The sequence below is a fragment of the Gallinula chloropus genome, assembly GCF_964237585.1.
Source record: "Gallinula chloropus genome assembly, chromosome: 8".
Lineage (NCBI taxonomy): Eukaryota > Metazoa > Chordata > Aves > Gruiformes > Rallidae > Gallinula > Gallinula chloropus.
The window spans coordinates 13093017-13109558 of NC_140093.1; the positions used below are offsets into that span (position 1 = coordinate 13093017).

The following is a 16542-nucleotide window of genomic DNA, read 5'->3' on the forward strand; positions in this document are numbered from 1 at the left end:
ATGGCAGGAGAACAGAAACCGTCCTGCAATCTTCTAGAGCAGTTTATTTTACTAGCCAAAGGTACAAGTGGCTCAGCTCTGACTGCTCTTATAAATCAAGTGCTGGAGGCTCCTGGGGTTTATGTCTTCGGAGAGCTGTTGGAGTTAACAAATGTGAAAGAGGTAGGAGATGAGCTTCTGTCCTAATGACCCTTCTGCACTCCCCGTATAAGGAATCTCCAGAAGCTTCCACAGCCTGTGCATGACATTCATATGCCAAGAAGGGTCTTGGTTCTGAGATCTTTGTGTAAAAGAGATTGACATTGCTTTTGCCTGTACATATTTGATGTTAAAAATACCTGTATAAAGCTTTGCCGTGTTAATGTGATGGCTAATACAGCCAAAGCCTGGCAGCAGTGCAGTAACAATCTTAGGAAGGCAGCTAGCCAGCCAACGATGAAAAAATCTCTACTCCTTCATTGCCCTGGAAAGCATAACTCAATGCTCTCCAAAAGTCTTTGTAAACAGATGTCTAGTGTATCAGGCCTGGGTGGTTACCAAATCCAAACCATTTCAAACCCAGGTGGAAATTAAGTTCCGGAGCTTTTGAGAGTGGCTTAGCCAGCACCACCCCCTGCTACAGTGAGGGAATCTGGGTTGAGTATCTCTGCAGCTGGGGTAGTGTGCCATGCAGCAAGTTTGGCTTTCCATATGGGCTATTAGATATGTCATAAAATGCCTCTATGGTTGTTCAGCATCAAATCACAAGTATGTTTTTTTCCTGGATCTGTGTGCAGCAACTAATATTAAAAAAAACCCAAACCTCCATAAAAACGACTGCTTAGTGCTGTGGTTATTCCAGAGATGTGCTTGCATGTGAGAGGAGTGCTATTACTTTCAAATGCACTCAACTTAAAATGTTCTAGCGTGCTTTGCTTTGAAGTTTTGTGGCTCTGCAGGTAAGCTGTCTTAGCTTTCTCAGTGATAGCAAGGATGCTTAACCAACCAACAGCATTGCCTGGCTGCTTGCCATATGGTGAGAAGAGCTGGCCCTGCGGGATGTCAGCTGAAATTAAGAGTTGCCTCTTTTCTACCTCCTAAGGTGCTGCACAAAGTGATTGACAGCCCAAACTATGGTTAAGCTCTGGGGCATAGAAATGGCTGACTCGTTTTGACTCTGAAACTTGCTACTGCACATGAGGCTTTAGAAAGGGTCCAGCTCTGTAAGATTAGGACATAATTGACTGCTTGTCCTGTGTAGGCTTGAAACATTCTCTGAGAAGTTGCCTTCTGGTGTCATGTTGGCTCTTACCCATGTTACATGAAATTTATCTTGTTTTCTTCCTATCCAGCTTGCTGAAGGGTCTAATGCTGCTTATTTCCAGCTGTTGAACCTGTTTGCATATGGGACATACCCCGATTATGTAGGTAAGAGACTGCTGTCTGTTTCCAGAGTACCAGTCTGGGTTACCCTTCACAGTCTCAGAGGTGGTTCGTTGCTCTCTCTGGTACCTGGTGTAGTGTGGCTGGGTGAAAATGTTCAAACCCAGAATTTTCTTTGGAGGAGAGTTGTTCATAGGGGGTCTCTGGGTCATATGCACGTTTTAATTGCTAAAATGTGAAGGAGGGGCTAGGGACAATGGTGTTCTACTGGTTTGGATTGGTCTGCAGCACTGGATTGAGTTGGTCTGTAGCTGTCCGTACTCATTGACATTCACAGGCCACTTACCTCTGCGGAGTAAAATTTCAGACACCTGTTTTGAAATTTAGATGGCACTGGTTATGGCAGCAGCAGAAGGCTTAGACAAAACTGCTCTGCATTATTTATGTAAACCTATATGGTTTGTGGGGTAACCTTTTACTCTCTGGCAGCACTGCCGAAACAAAACTAAGCAATTCTCAGCTAGAATGTAAATGGAAGTAATGACTTCTGTACAGCTTCAGAAGGACTGTGTGTGAATCCTCTTCGTATCTGTCAGGATGTGCTTTTACCCTCAGTGCTTATGCACTTCCATTCTGCTGGAATTTAGTTCTCCACTTGTGGGTAGCAGCCTAATCCAGGCCGTTAGAGTGTGACGAATAATTCTGTCATAGTGCTGGCTATCACTGCAGTGGATGAGCTATCTAATTCCTGTGAGGAGAAGCGGCATCCACAAGTGCAAGGACTGGAAATTCCAGTAATTGTGGAGCGACAAGAACCTCATGAATTCTGTGACTGCTGAGAGGATGTGTTTGCTGGGCGTGGGTCTTGTGTCCCAGCGTGTGACGGTGCAGTTAGCTCTTCATTTTCTAATGAAGAAAGAGAAAGGGGAGAAAGGAGTCAAAGTGTGGAGAGGATTGAGTGAGGTGGGATGGATAGGAGAACTCCAGTGCCCCTGAAATACTATTTTCCATTAAAGCAGATATTTTAAAGAATTTCTTTGCTTTGGAAAGCCGCCAGTTTCCTTTCTGTTTTTAAATATTCATGAAGCACATGGATGTAATACAATGATAGCGAGGCCATCTAGCTTAATAATTGCTCCTCTCTTCCTTAGACTGGTACTTTACACATTGAATCCTAAATTCAGCAGCTCTTCAGAGAAATAAAGCCAGCTGTATTTACAGCCAGATCAGCAAAGGGGAAAGATTTTATTCTGTCAGCTCGTTAATGAAATCAAAATGACTTGGTGGTAGGAACAAAGCATTGACCAACCGTTATAGCAGGATACCTCTTGTGTAGATGTGAATTACATTCTAATTACCAAACCAGAATTACTGGAGAAGCAGAGAAGAATGGAACTGCCAACTTGGTTTTTAACTTTTCCTGTCTGTCCCTGGATGTGCCAATCTGTCATCGCTGGCAGCTTTCTCTGCTCACCAGCACCCACAGTAGCTGGAGGAGTTCAGCCTTTCAGGGTTTGCTTTTGTGTACCTAGCCTGCAGTTCTGCAGCCTGGATGATGTAATGCTTGAAGGAAAGTCCTGAATCTTGTCTTTTTTACACTAACAGCAAACAAAGATAACCTGCCTGAACTAACAGTGACTCAGAAAAACAAGCTGAAACACTTGACGATTGTGAGCCTGGCTTCCAGAATGAAGGTAAAGTACACTGTGTGTGATAGTAGTTGGCTTTTTGGGTTTGTTTTTGAAAATGGCATCAATTCCACAGCACTGAAGTTGTATCAGACTGCATGAGTAATCACAGAAGATCCTGCAACTAGAAAAGTAACTGTAATGTGCAGTGTTCTCTCATGGTGCATGTGGGATGTTAACTTAGTGGACTTCCATAGATGAGGTGTGGGGGTGTCTGAACTGCCATGCAGTAAGGGCTGAGAAACTTTCTGTGGCTTCTTTCACTGCTGGAGGTGGAGAATCATTCTTAAAAACACTTTTTGTTTGTTTGTTTGTTTGTTTTGTTCTAGAAAAACTTAAGAAGCCCTCTTAATTTCTTGCACAATCCTGTTACCTTTTTCCTCCAGCACATTCTATGCCAAAACTTCAGGAATTACCAAAGCTGTGTCAGAATGTTATGTAGCCCAGTAGCAGGTGTTTGTCCTGCTGTGGTCAGTCACTGCTGTAATTGCAGGCTCAAGTGTAGGGTGGAAATAAACAATTTGGGTTTAGACCTTTTGAGACTTAGCTGTTCATTTTGGCTCTAGGACTGTTAACTTATTCTTGGACTTGCTGTTTTTAGTGCATTCCCTATTCTGTGTTGCTGAAGGACCTGGATATGAGGAACCTGAGAGAGTTGGAAGATCTGATTATTGAAGCTGTTTATACAGATATTATCCAGGGGAAGCTGGATCAGCGAAACCAGGTGTTAGAGGTGGATTTTTGTATCGGCAGAGACATTCAGAAGAAGGACATCAGTAACATTGTCAAAACACTCCAGGAATGGTGAGGCAGTCTCTCCACCTTCCTTGTTCCTTGTACGTAGCTTGTCCTGTCTTTTTTTCTATATTCCTCAAAGTTTCAAGCACTGGCTCAATTTCACCATGTTCTGTTAAGCAGGAATCATATGCTGTAAGGAGGCACTTGGCAGAGGAGACTATGGGCAAGTTTTCCAAGTTCCCATCTAGGATTCAATTTGTGTTATATATCAAGCCAAACTATATATCCTGAGATTCTGCCTCACTGTAGCTTTTATGTAGCAGAATCCCAGCGAGGAGCCAAGGGTCTCTTCAGGCAGACGTGCCAAACTGGACTCATGGTCTTGTGGTGGGAACTATTCCCTTTCTCCTGTTACACTTGATAACAAAACCAGAGCTGTCTGTTACTCTTCAGCCTTTTTCACCGTGGTGAGAACTGCAGAGGCAAATTCTAGAGAATCACAGTTCTCTGGAGAGGATGTCTCTTCAAGTTGGAAGTTGCAGATGCCTTTGTCTTCTCTTTGTTCCTGCAAACACAGGCTGCATGCAGCCATGTGGAAGCTGTGGGACTGTCTCATTGTACCTTTGCCAGGAAGCTGCATCTCATCTTTTTGTAGGATTCTCTTCTCACCCAAAGAAACTGCCCTGTAGGATGTGGAGCCTGTGGCAGGTTCTGAGCTGACTAGGAATTGCATCCTAGTTGCCATGGTAATAAGTGCATGAAAAGTAATTAAACTGCTGTGCAAATTTGCTGTCCTGAAGGTGGAGGCAGGTTTTTCCCTTCTCTGCTCCAACTCCCTCAGTCCCATCTCAGCAGGAGGGCTCTGTCAGCTTCCAGGACTTTACAGCATTGTTTGGAAGGCAAGAAATGAACCCACTGCCAATTCCTTTTGTCCTCTCCTTTACTTACTTCTGAAAAATGTATTGCATCCCTGTTTAAGCAGTAATTCTGATTGAAAGGGAAGTTGGAAGTGACTTTGATGGAAAGGTAAGAGTAACACAGAGTCTCTAAAGAATGCTGTGAAATACATTGAGTAAACAGCAAAGCTTTTTCATGCCAGCTTTTAGGAACTCTGATCTTTAAGGGGGAAGTGTAACTCTAACAATCTCCTAAAGTGTTCACCAGGATGACTTTTCAGGTTGCCTGATTGAGCTGCTCCAGAGAGAACTCAAAACACTGTCATGTGGATTGTGTCTTGCAGGTGTGATGGTTGTGAAGCGGTTCTTTTAGGGATTGAGCAGCAGGTACTTAGAGCCAACCAATACAAAGAGAACCATCACCGAACTCAGCAGCAGGTAGAGGTGGAGGTGGGTGCAGAGTCGCTTCACACTGCTCTATGCTTTTTGATGAATGTTTGTTTACTGAAGAAAGCAATCTGGTAACACCTGGTTAATGGTCCTGGCTTCTCTGAATGAGCTAGCAATCATGCAAATCAGATGTGCTGGTTTGAGGTAGGAAGAAGGCACATCTGCTTCCCTGTGCTTGTAATGCCACAATCGAGTTTTCCCACTCAGAGCAGGTTGGGTTTTTTCTTTATAAAATATGCTAGGTGGGTGTGTAGGTAAGGTTTCCTGAACTCTTGTTAGGACCACTTTTCAGTGGTCTGTGGGGATAGAACAAGGGGCAGTGGCTGCAAGTTGGAGCACAGGAAGTTCTGCACCAACATGCAGAAGAACTTTTACACAGTGAGGGACAGGCTGCCCAGGGGGGTGGTGGAGTCTCCTTCTCTGGAGATATTCAAGACCTGTCTGGACGCCCGTCTGTGCAATATGAGCTGGGGAGCTGCTTTGGCAGGGGGGTTGGACCCGATGATCTGTCGAAGTCCCTTCCAACCCCTACAATTCTGTGATTCTGTGAAAGCCTTTAAAGGCTGAGTGAGCTGGGGCTGTTCAGCCTTCAGAAAAGAAGACTGAAAGGGGATCTTACTAATGTTTATAAATACCTCAAGTGTGTGACAGGGGGAAGTAGCCAGCCTCTTTTTAATTGTCTGTGGAGGCAGAACAAGGGGTAGTGGCCACAAGTTGGAGCATAGGAAGTTTCACAGCAATATGTGGAATAACTTTTTCACAGTGAGGGTGACAGAGCCCTGGGACAGGCTGCCCAGGGGGGTGTGGAGTCTCCTCCTCTGGAGATATTCAGGACCCATCTGGATGCCGACCTGTGCGACCTGTCCTAGGGAACCTGCTTGGGCAGGGGGGTTGGACTCGATATTCTCTGGAGCTCATCCAACCCCTTCCAACCCCTGCAGTTCTTGTGTATCTGTGGGAAGCACGCTTTTAACACAGAGCTTGGATGGGATTCTGTTCCTTCCGTGCAAGGCAGGCAGGAAAAAAACGTTCCCCGTGTTTTAAACCTGAAAGCGTAAATAACAAAAGTCTCCCGAGTCGCGTTGCTTTTGCCAGAAGTGCCCTCAGCAGCTTCCTTCGGGGTGATTTCTCTTGGGGTCGCGGTGAGCACGGCCAGGGCTCTCTGACGCGCTCCCCGGAGGCGCTCCTGCCTCTGTCGCATCTGCAGTTCGGCGGTAGATGGCAGCACGGACACGCGAGTTTTAGCCCCTGCTGATGTGTATTTACTTGTGAGAACAAGTCTTGGCTAACACAGCTGTAAAGGTGAAAATGGTCCTCCCGAGACAGTTGCAGAGGGTTTATTTCTTGCGGAGTGCTGCATCCCTGCAGGTTTAGGTTTGCCTTCTGAAGCAGCGTGTGCTTGGCAGCTTGATTGGCATCCATAGCACATTTATTTTCCCAGATGCCTTTGGCTTGGAGTTGGCACACCTGGCTCCCAAACTTGGTTTTGCCCGTGGGTTTTTTAGGGTTTCCTCACTGTATTTCTGGTGAGCCCTACAGGGTTCCAGGGCATGGAGTATGGTGCCTGGTGCTGTATCTCCTTTTCAGCCAGAGTAGCAGAAGCAGTACCACTGCCTCCCATGAAACCAGTCTGCCTGCATCTAGCAAGTGTCTGTGGCCCAGCCAGCCAGCGAGGCCAAATGGAGTTTTCCTGTTTCCAGTACTATCTGAAGTATAAGTTTGTTTCTTTGACATTCTCCTTTGTCCTTCCTGCTTCTGGCCAACTCAGTGGTAGGATGGCTTCCTTCTGCACTGAGGCAGCTGTAGGTCCCTCCATCCATCCAGAAATATGGTACAATATTATGCCATTGTCTCTTAGGGAATAAAAGCCAAAAGAAATCTCTGGTTATTCCATATTGGACCCAGACTGGAAATATTAACAACTCTGGCTGTAAGTAAGGATGAAATAGTGCTTTTAATAAATGCAATTGCAGAGCGTGTTCCTGGTGGGAGAGTTTATTTTATAATCTCCACTCTGTGCACCACGGGGTTTGCAAGATGTTTATGAACAGAGTTTCTGCTGCGAGGGGAGGAAGAAGCAGGTGCTGATTCATTGTCTCTTCTTGGCCAGGTCACAAACATAAAGAAAACGTTAAAAGCTACGGCCTCGTCGTCGGCACAGGAGATGGAACAGCAGCTGGTAGAGCGAGAGTGCCCTCCACACACAGAACAAAGGCAGCCCACAAAGAAGATGTCCAAAGTCAAAGGGCTGGTTTCCAGCCGTCACTAGAACATACCATCTAAATGTCATTCAGCTAGGAATGACAACAGGAGGAGCAAAAAAGGGCCTGCGTCTCCTTTTGCAGTGGGTTCTGGGCCAGTCTCTTCCAGGCTGGCAAATAAAAGCTCTGTTTGAATACAGCTCCCAGTTAGCAGCACCTGGCTCAGTACTCTGTGCAGCCCCTATTAATTTTCAGGGTGTCCCTGTTGCCCTGTAAAGAGGGACTTATAAAGAACGGGACTAACCAAAAGGGGCAGGGGGGAAAAAAAGTAGAATAAATCTGTGGACAGTTTTGCTCCCTCCCAGCCAGTTTTATTGCTGCTTAACCTTGAGGAAGCTGCTGTATGAAATGAGATCTTGGGAGAGCTTCTGTAACAAGTCCAGGGTTGAAGTGTGGCTACCAAAGCCAGGCTGGGAGCGAGGCAGCCATCAACACAGATATTTTTCATTCCCAGAGGGAGCACAGAAAGGTTTCTAGGCCAGGAACTGCTTTACATGGAAGTCTTCAGCCTTTCCACTACCCCTGTCTATTTTAAACTGGGGTGACATTCACACTACCTCGCTCTGTGAAGATGAGATCCAGTGCTGGGCTGTTTACTTAACTGTCTGTTTACTGCCCTTACTAAGCCCTTTAATCTCTCACAGATTTAAAGCACTGTTCTGCATCTCTGAGGCATCAATACAACAAGGAGGAAGCAGGCTGCTCTTTCAGGCCTTCCTTCTTGCAGGTGGTTAGTTAGGGGCGTACTAGAAACTGTTCCTTCTGAATGTGATGTGACCTCCCAGAGCTGCTTGTGAGTCGTTTCCCCACTGATACCTTCGAAGGGCAATGCGTTCGCTCTTCCTCGGATGCTGGCGACAGAGGTCTGCATGGGAGAAGAGCCCCTTTAGCATCGTCGCAGGCTGGTGGCCCAGGACCCACTGCCAGGGGTCGCAGCAGCATCCCCTTGCTGAAGCAATGGACTTTAGTCTTTCTGAATTTTGAACACTTTCAGGTTGTATTTTCCTCCCTTATTTTTTTTTTCTTTTGTACATTGTTGTGATTCTGAAGCATTTCAGCCTTTGTTCTGTGGTTTTTTATTTGTTATGGACTAACTTCAGGTGATACACACCTATTTGGCAAGGTGTGGGGTGTTTGTTTTTTTTTAAGGGGGACGATGGGGTTGTTGTTGAAACAGCAGTTCACAAAAAATGCTCATTTTAGGAAAAAAAGAAAATGCTGATTTAATATTGGAGTCTGGAGTCTTGGTTTTGAGGCTGCTTTAGGCTTGTAGTCCAGTAGGGCTTGTTCACTTGAGCGTTTACTTGGTTCTTGATGTCATCAGAAGGCCTGACTAAACTTCCTGATGCATCTGGAAGGCAGGAATTGCTCTTCCCTGTTTGTCAGAAGTTCATCTTGGTCCAGATTTGTGCAGAAAGATGCATGGCGAAGCCACAGCCCAGTCTCCTGGGCCTAAACACCTTCGATGCCTGATTGGGGAAGGTTTGTAGTTGTGCTCTGCCTTAGGCTGATGATTCCTTCCTCTGGGTCTAGCAGAGTACCACTTTGTAGTTTGCCCTCCTGCGTTTCACTTCATGCTGTAAAGAGAAGGGCTTTTGGTGAGTGGGCAGGGGAGCTGCTCAAGCAGAGGACTGTGGCAACGCTCACGTCCCGCAGCCAGCCATCACCTGCACTCACTTGTGCAGTGCACGTGCCTTCCTCTTACCAGAATTCTTTGCCATCTGCCTGTTTTCAGTCCTCAGTCACAGGGCTGCTTGTACACTTGTGAAAGTTAATTCCTCTCCTTTTCTTCTCCTGCAGTGCAGGCACACCAGCTTTTAATCTCGAGAGGTAAATCTAAATACATCCTATCCAGCTGCCTTTGGGTCAAGTCCTTTGGTTTCTGGTTTCCTGCCAGCTTGATTTCCCCCTAGAAATGCTGGCCAAAACGTTCCTAGTGAAGGATGTTAAATGAATAAGCCCTGAGCACAAAGCCTTCCCCAGTATCTCAAGGGAACTGCTTCCCAATTGGTGGCAGTATGAGTTTCTGTACGAGCTTCTCCCAGTGTTTAGCTGACGGCTTCTCAGGGAGGTGTAGGTGGACATAGTGTTCCAATGTATAATAGATCCCTGTGATGGAGATGGACTGAGCTTCCTGCGTGGGCAGCTCCAGTGTACTGGTCACCCAGTTCCTCACTGGTGGGGAGAGGTTCTGTCGTCCTCACTCACTGTTTTCTTGCTGTTTTTAAGATCAGTCCTGCATGTAGGCAGGAGGAATACAAATGCCTTTGGAAATCATTTTGTTTAGTTCCTCGGTGAGCCACAGTCTGCTGGGGAAATAGATGTGAATTTGGCATCCTTGGTGTTTATCCCCTGCCAGCTACAGGAGTCACATTAGTTTGCTGAAGCTTCTTTTGTGTGTTGGATGTTATGACTTTGTCCTTATGTTTTTGCTGTTCTCAAAGCCTGGCCAGGGGTGAAGATCTTGTGGTTTGGTACGCCGTTGCCTTTGATCAGCAAAGAATCACAGGAGGACATAGTGCTTTGACTAAAGAGCTGTCCTGTGCTTAATGGCAAGAGAGGACAGAGACAGGGTATGGGAGGGAACGGAGCTGTTTGCCTGTTTGGCTCTCCTGGTGTGCCAGCGATGCGCTTGGTGCCGCAGAAGGAGGGGGGCGTCTTTGCAATGAGCCCGGTCTGAGATGAGTCATTAACAAGTGACATGCACAGCGTACCTGGGGGAGGCAAACAGCTCCACAGCAGCTGGTTAATGAATCTGGCTTGAAGGAAAGAGTTAGAAGCTATTCCAGGAATGAAGCAGAAGGCGTAGTTGTTAACAGGGAAGGATACAGGAGGTGCTGGGCCGTTTGAGAAGGACAGTGGATAAAGCCTGGGTTGGCTCCCTGTGGCTGCAGGGAGGGCAGCTGCTTGGAGTGGAGCTGTGTGAATTAGGGGCTGGCAGGGGCTGAACTGCAGACAGCTTTGAGTGGGGAGTGCCTGGGGAGCTTAACCGTGCTATGGGGACAAGAGGGAGATGGAAGCAGAGGTGGTTTTGATGCAAACTCCCATGGATTGCTTGTGCCTTCTGGAGGCAGCTAACGCAGCTTATCTGAGCGCTGCTGGATGCTGCTCCCTGATGTGGGGAGAGCTTCTCGCCCTGCTTTGTTTTATGGCAGCCAAGGGTTGCTCCAGCTGCAGCTCACTTCGAGATTGCAGCAGGACGGGGTTTGAGCTATTGAACTTCTGTTTGCCTCTTCCACCTGGAGGGAGACAAAGTAGATGGAGCTGCCTTCCCTCTGCTCCTCGGGTCTTTATTGTCTAGCTTCGTGTTCCGCAGCTCCACTTGTACTAGTGCTTGTTTAATATGGAATTGAGCACTGAGCTGGAAAATGGAAGAGAGGATCTCAGCTGATTGCAGTGCTGGTAGACTGCCCTAGCCCTAAAGCTGTGCCTCATGCTAACAAATGTCCCTGGCATTCCTGCTGTGACTCAGTGGATAGCAGCTAACATCAGGCAGTTCTGGAACATGATAAAGCAATGCTGATGTTGATCCTTTTACAGGAGGAAAAAAAAATAAGTTTTGGCTTGAGGTCTATTGTTCTTTTATTTCCTTCCTCACCTCCTTAGGTAAGTTAAGTGCTAACTTCATCTTTGTTGAGAGCAGGAAGGAAAATCGGTGATGCTGTCAGGCCCTTCTGCATCCTGGTTTGAGGCCCATCCTGCAGTCAGTTTTGTGCAGCCTTCTGAAATCCCACGGGTGCTTGTGGAGCTGCTTGCAGGTCTCTGTGGATCAGGTACAGGAGGAGTAGGACCTGCAGAGCTGCTCTCCAGAGCGAAGCTGGAGAAAATGAGGCTTTTGTTCCCATAGAAGAGAGGGGAGGTAAGAGATGGCCGTTTGTTCTCCCACCAGCCCTGCAAAGTGGATGTTGCTGAACAGCTTTCTGTTCCTGGAATGATGGAAAGTGATACAGAACCCAGGGAGTGGTTTTGCTTTTGCTTTTAATGTTTATCCTTTGAGGGGAAAGATGCATCTGTCCATGTGTGTGAAAAGGAGGTTGGGCTGAATAGTGGGGGAGGCAGAAGTGGGAGTGAACTTTGACAGCTGCACTAGGACGTAACGAATCCCATGGGCAAATCGGACTCGTTCTGAGCTGTGGGTTCCATATGGGTTGTATGAGTGCATTCGTGCTCTTTAGAGAGGCCTCCAGCTTCAGAACCAAATAAAGCCCATGTCCTGCTGGGGTCCAGCAGCCAAGGCTCAGGCTCTTCTCAGCCTGTTGGTGCTGCTGTTTGTTACCTCAGTATCTTGGCCTGTTGCAAACTTTGCAATGGAGGGAACTGACTGTGCTCTTTATTATCCTGAATAATGGGGAAGTGGAGAAATTAAAGAATCTGCCCCACAAGACCCAGCTATCCAGATCTCTAGCACCTGCTCCTGTACCATTGCTTTTCCCCCTGCTAAATGATCTACAGCATCTGATCTAATGCAAAGGAACCAAAGAGGGAAAGTGTCTAGCTTATTTTTGTGTAATCTGAGAGACAGTAACCCAGGGGCATCCAGAAAGGTAAATGAAAGTTTAGAGTGATCTCAGTTCCTTCTTGTAACCTCAAACTTGCATTTTTATTATGGAATTTTAACCTGACTGTCCGATTGAATTTCTGGGCAGAGTTTTTAGAGCTGTGTCACTGTTTCACTCTGCTCCATGGTGAAGGTCGGTGTCTCTCAGGGACTGTTGACATTTTGCTGGTATTTCATCAAGTTTGGCCCTACCACAGGTAAGCGACTGAAGCTAGAGGGGTGTGCTGTGAGGAGAGTGTGCATTTCCCTCCTGCCTGATGCCTGTACCCTGCTTCTTTGTGTCTCTGTGATGGCACCCCCGTCTCTGATTAGTGAACCAGGGGAAGGATCAGGCAGAGCAGCACTTTGCTCCCAGTCTCCACATACGTAGGCACACACTCTTCTTTCTGTCCCACAGTGCACAGACCTTGCCAGATGCCCTGACGTGTTTGCTCCGGGCTGCAAACTGCTTCAGTGTGAGAGCTGTGACCGTGGCTTTTTTCTCGTCAAGAAGGTGAGGTGTCCCTGCTGTACCAAATCAACATACACACTGGAAGTTCTGGGCAGTAATGGGATGCCATAAGGTGATTGAATGGTCCTGAAAGGTGTATTTCTCCACAGAGCACCAAAGAATTTGTGTCGGTAGCCCTCACTTGGTGTGGTTTTAGTAGAAGGTAGGACACCCATCCACAGCTCTGGGCCTCTCAGAGGCTTGTGAATCTCTGTATCCTTGAGGCGTTTTTCGGATGCTCATGCACATGATCCCTGTGTTTCCAGAAGAGCTGACTCTGGTGGTAAGCAAAGGCTCCATCAGAGTTTGGCCTTTATGACTGTTCTTTGAGCTCTGACCGTAGGGTTGTAACTTCGTGGGCACAAAGTTTGGAAGAGGTGCTGTCTGGCCCCTCCAGACTCTGCCTGAAGATGCTGTTCAGCTCACCAAGCCCTGATGTTTCAGTTGCTGCCTTGTGATCAGCACAGTCTGAGGCTGCCTTGGGCTGATGCAGTGAGTAACGTCTTGGTGTTTCATTGTCACCTTCGCAGCTGTTAGAGAGCACGAGTTCCTGCTGGATCACCTGCCAGCTGTGTTGCTATTCCTTTTACATCACGACTGAGAGATGACACCTCTCCTTGCTGGCAGACAAGCCAGGTGGATAGGCATAGCTCCTTGGAGCATCTAGGGAGGTGCTGCTGCCTAGTTGAGTGTAGTGGAAACCAAGGACAAGGACAGTGCTACAAGTAAGGGGCAAAGTGCAGAGCTGTGTCCTGTTCCAGTTGTGCCACAGCTGCAGAAAGCAACACTGGGCAAACAGGCTCCTCTGCAGCTGCATTTCCCAGGACAAGCTCTCTGTTGGAGCTGGCTTTGTGACAGAGGTTTGTAAAAAGCTTTGGTCTCATGGCTGGGCAGGAGTGCGGTGCTGGTGGACTTGATATAAGATGCATGAGTACAGGAGAGAGGAATCTTAAAGCTTTTTAAGCTTTTCTTAAGTCATCTTCCATGTACCCATACCCTTCTTCTCCCCTGACACAGATAAGGCAGTCCACTGTGGGAATATCCACCTGGAGTATTATGGGTAACGTGGCAGGTTAATTATGGAGGGGGCAGGAAAAATAGCCTGTGTCGTTTTCGACAATATCAAAGGGATGCTACCTAATGATTTTCCTATTAGTTCTTTTTCCCAGCCTGCCAGAGTCCCTGCAGAAGTGTCATTTACAGCGGCACTTTGCAACTCATTACCCTGGATTTTCACTGTAGTTCTGCTCCAGAGAGCGTGGGCTTTCGCTGTGTGCCCCAACCTAATGAATTGCCTGATTCGGTTAGTGCTGCCATCCCTTCTGACAAGGTTAGTTGCTGACTGACAGGAAGGGGCCTGGATTCAATTCCCTTCTGTTCTTTGACTCATGCTCGTGTCAAGCGCAGGCTCCCTCTGGAAGCTGCGCTGTGATCCCTTCTCTTTTGGTTTTCTGCACTCTGAGGGAAGATGCTCATGCTTGGAGAAGTCCTAGAGCAAGTGGCAGGGGCGTGCGTGCTGCTGCCCCCGGCAGTCCCTGCTCAATGCCTCAAGTCCCTCTCCAGCTGGAAAATTCCACTGCTCTGAGTTTTTCTTTTTCTTCATTGGTTTGGGATTTTCTGTCACCTGAGCTGAGCTTTGTAACCCTTCAGCAATAAACACCTTGGAAAAGCTGTGTTAGTGGTACCAGGGAAAAAAAACATGCAGTGCAGGCTGGGGGAACAGAACTGGTTCCCCACGCATTAGAGGGCAACTGCACCCCTGTTATGGGAGCTCCAAGGTCTGCATCAGCCTGTTTGGGCTTTGCAAGGCATTTGTACGACAGCACTGGAGAAAGCTCTCCTCCTTTCTCACTGGGGAGCAGCGTGCTGTTGCAGGCTGGGGGCATCCAGGGCAGCTCTTGCTGTTCAGTTCCAACTGTTCAGTTCACATTCATGGATGACCTGCAAGATAGTGTCCGTGGCCGTGCAGCTAAATCCACAGGATGCCTCATAGTGTCTGCTTTTCATAAGCTCTCTGGAACAGAGGAAGACTTACTTCTAGTGGCTGAAATAGTAGTCTGTAGAGGTGGGCAGCAGGACATGTCCTCTTTGGGTTGTTGGACCTCTCAAGACAATTTCTCCACAGCTGAGATGAGAGTGGAAGAAAGACTTTCTTCATATTGCTGGAGTCAGACTGACACCTCATCCGTTGTTGGTGTGTCTTCCTTCCCCAGTCTGTTACTGCCAGTGAGTTGGCATATGATGCCAGTGCACTCCACACAAGCTTACACCACATGGGTCAGGAACATTGGACTTCATCATGATCAGTGGGCAGCTGCAAATCATCAGGGTCGTAGTAAATGATCTCTCTCATGGCTAACTCCCCCGAGTACCAGATGCCTCGCTCCATGGTCATCCACTTGCCTGGCTGACACAACATCTTTACTGAACGGGAATGTTTCCCTTACACTTGATAAAAGTGGCCTCCAGAGGCTGAGGGCTTGGGACCTTCTTCCAATCGCCTTGTTGATGCCTCCTCTGGACAGGGATCCCAGCTGCTTGGCCTCCCTGCCTTCTAATTCCAGGCTGCTGGCCCCGTTATCCCAGCATTGGAGTAGCCAGGTGATGATGTGCTCACCTGGAAGGTGGCTGAAATCTTTTCTCCTATCTCTCAGGTTCCTCAAGGGCAGGGATGGGGTGAGGACCTCTGGTACTGCCCCTTCAAGTTGTCACAATGATCCCGCTTCATCATCACCTTTCACAAAGCAGACTGACTTCTTCATGTATTTCTTCTTCTGATTAAGGGGTGACTGATGCTGGCACCTGTTGGCTTTGTGGCTCAGCTACAGGGTTGGTCTCTGAGGGTTGAGTAGCCGCAGTGGCTGCTGTGAGCCTTCTTTCTGGCCTAGGCTGGGATGTGGTGAGGGAGTTTTCCAGTGCCAGCCCCGGATTCTTTTAGTGGATGTCATGAGGGTTTGACCTAGCTGGCCTACAAGAGAGGCAGTAACACGAGATCAGTTTGTTTCTGCTGCATGTGGTGCCTCCTCCCCTCTTAATGAAATTCCTGTGGGCCCCTCTCTTCCCAGCTGGCCTTGTTTCCCACTGAGCTCCCATCAGGGAGACCCAGCTGCGGCCTTGCCGGGTGCTCGCTGTGTTCTGAAGGTGCCTGTGCTCCGAAAACCCACCTCTACTCGCAGCACAGATCCCTGTCTGTCAGACCCACTGGTCTGGCTGTGCTGTGCGGGTGCTGAGGTTGAGTGGATCCCAAAGTTTTCCCAAGTGCTCGTTCACCCCGAGTGCTCCTTCTCTTGCACATCAGCTCACACCCCCATGGGCACAGTGCTGCTGTCCTGCAGGTGGGAAGCCGGCACGTGGAGGGACGGGGTGACTGGCCCTGCTCAGAGCAGAGGCAGAAGAGCCAAGCTGTTATCCCCTCCCTCTGCATGGGGAGTGCTCGCTCTGGTCACTCGCCTTCTGCCAAACCCGTGTCCTTTTGCAAGACAGCTTTGTCCTTTTCCTTGGGCTTGCTCTTTTCCAGGCAGCCCAGTGGATGGAAGGAACCTGTGCTGCGGGGCTGTGCTTTTCCCCTTGGACTACGCTGCAGAGAAGAAACAACAATCCAGACCATACGTGACCTCAGACTGTGATCTCTGAGGTGTACCCCAACCTGAACTCGGGCTGTTCCTCACATCAGTTGTCAAATTTTACGGACTGAATTCTTGAGACAGGGTTTCCTCTGCTCTGTTGAGGAGAAACCCTCTGTCACTGGGCAGATGGTTCCATTCCAGCTCTGGCTTTGCAGCAAAAAAGCCAAAGCTGGAAGGGGAGCTGGCCCTGCCTTAGTCCCTGTTGTGGTCACTACTCCAGCTTCTCGCTCAAGGACCAGGAGCCTGAGGAGGATCTGTAGTACCACCTCTTTGCACCGCTGTTCAGACCTGGCGTGCAGGGTCTGGAGGGTATGTGGTTCCTTATTGACCCCGAGGTTTGCTGGGTGGCAGTGGATGGAATCTCTTTCCTTCACGATGCGCGGTGCCATAGGGTGACTTTTGTGGCTGTTGTATTGCCTTACAGAGCCCTGACAGCGGGTTGTCATTTCCCACAGACATCTCTGGAGGCCTCT

At 48.2% G+C, this 16542-nt stretch overlaps 1 protein-coding gene across 1 annotated transcript; it reads left to right on the plus strand.

Annotated features, from left to right (window-relative positions):
* COPS7B (COP9 signalosome subunit 7B) lies at positions 1 to 8447 on the plus strand (the record flags this gene model as incomplete). The annotated part of the gene is made up of 6 exons (XM_084267667.1): positions 1 to 162; positions 1332 to 1407; positions 2968 to 3056; positions 3652 to 3854; positions 5029 to 5134; positions 7245 to 8447. 6 exons carry the CDS (start codon positions 1 to 3, stop codon positions 7401 to 7403), a joined length of 795 nt encoding a protein of 264 aa, XP_084123793.1. The 3' UTR covers positions 7404 to 8447.
* Between the last annotated feature and the right edge of the window lie 8095 nt (positions 8448 to 16542).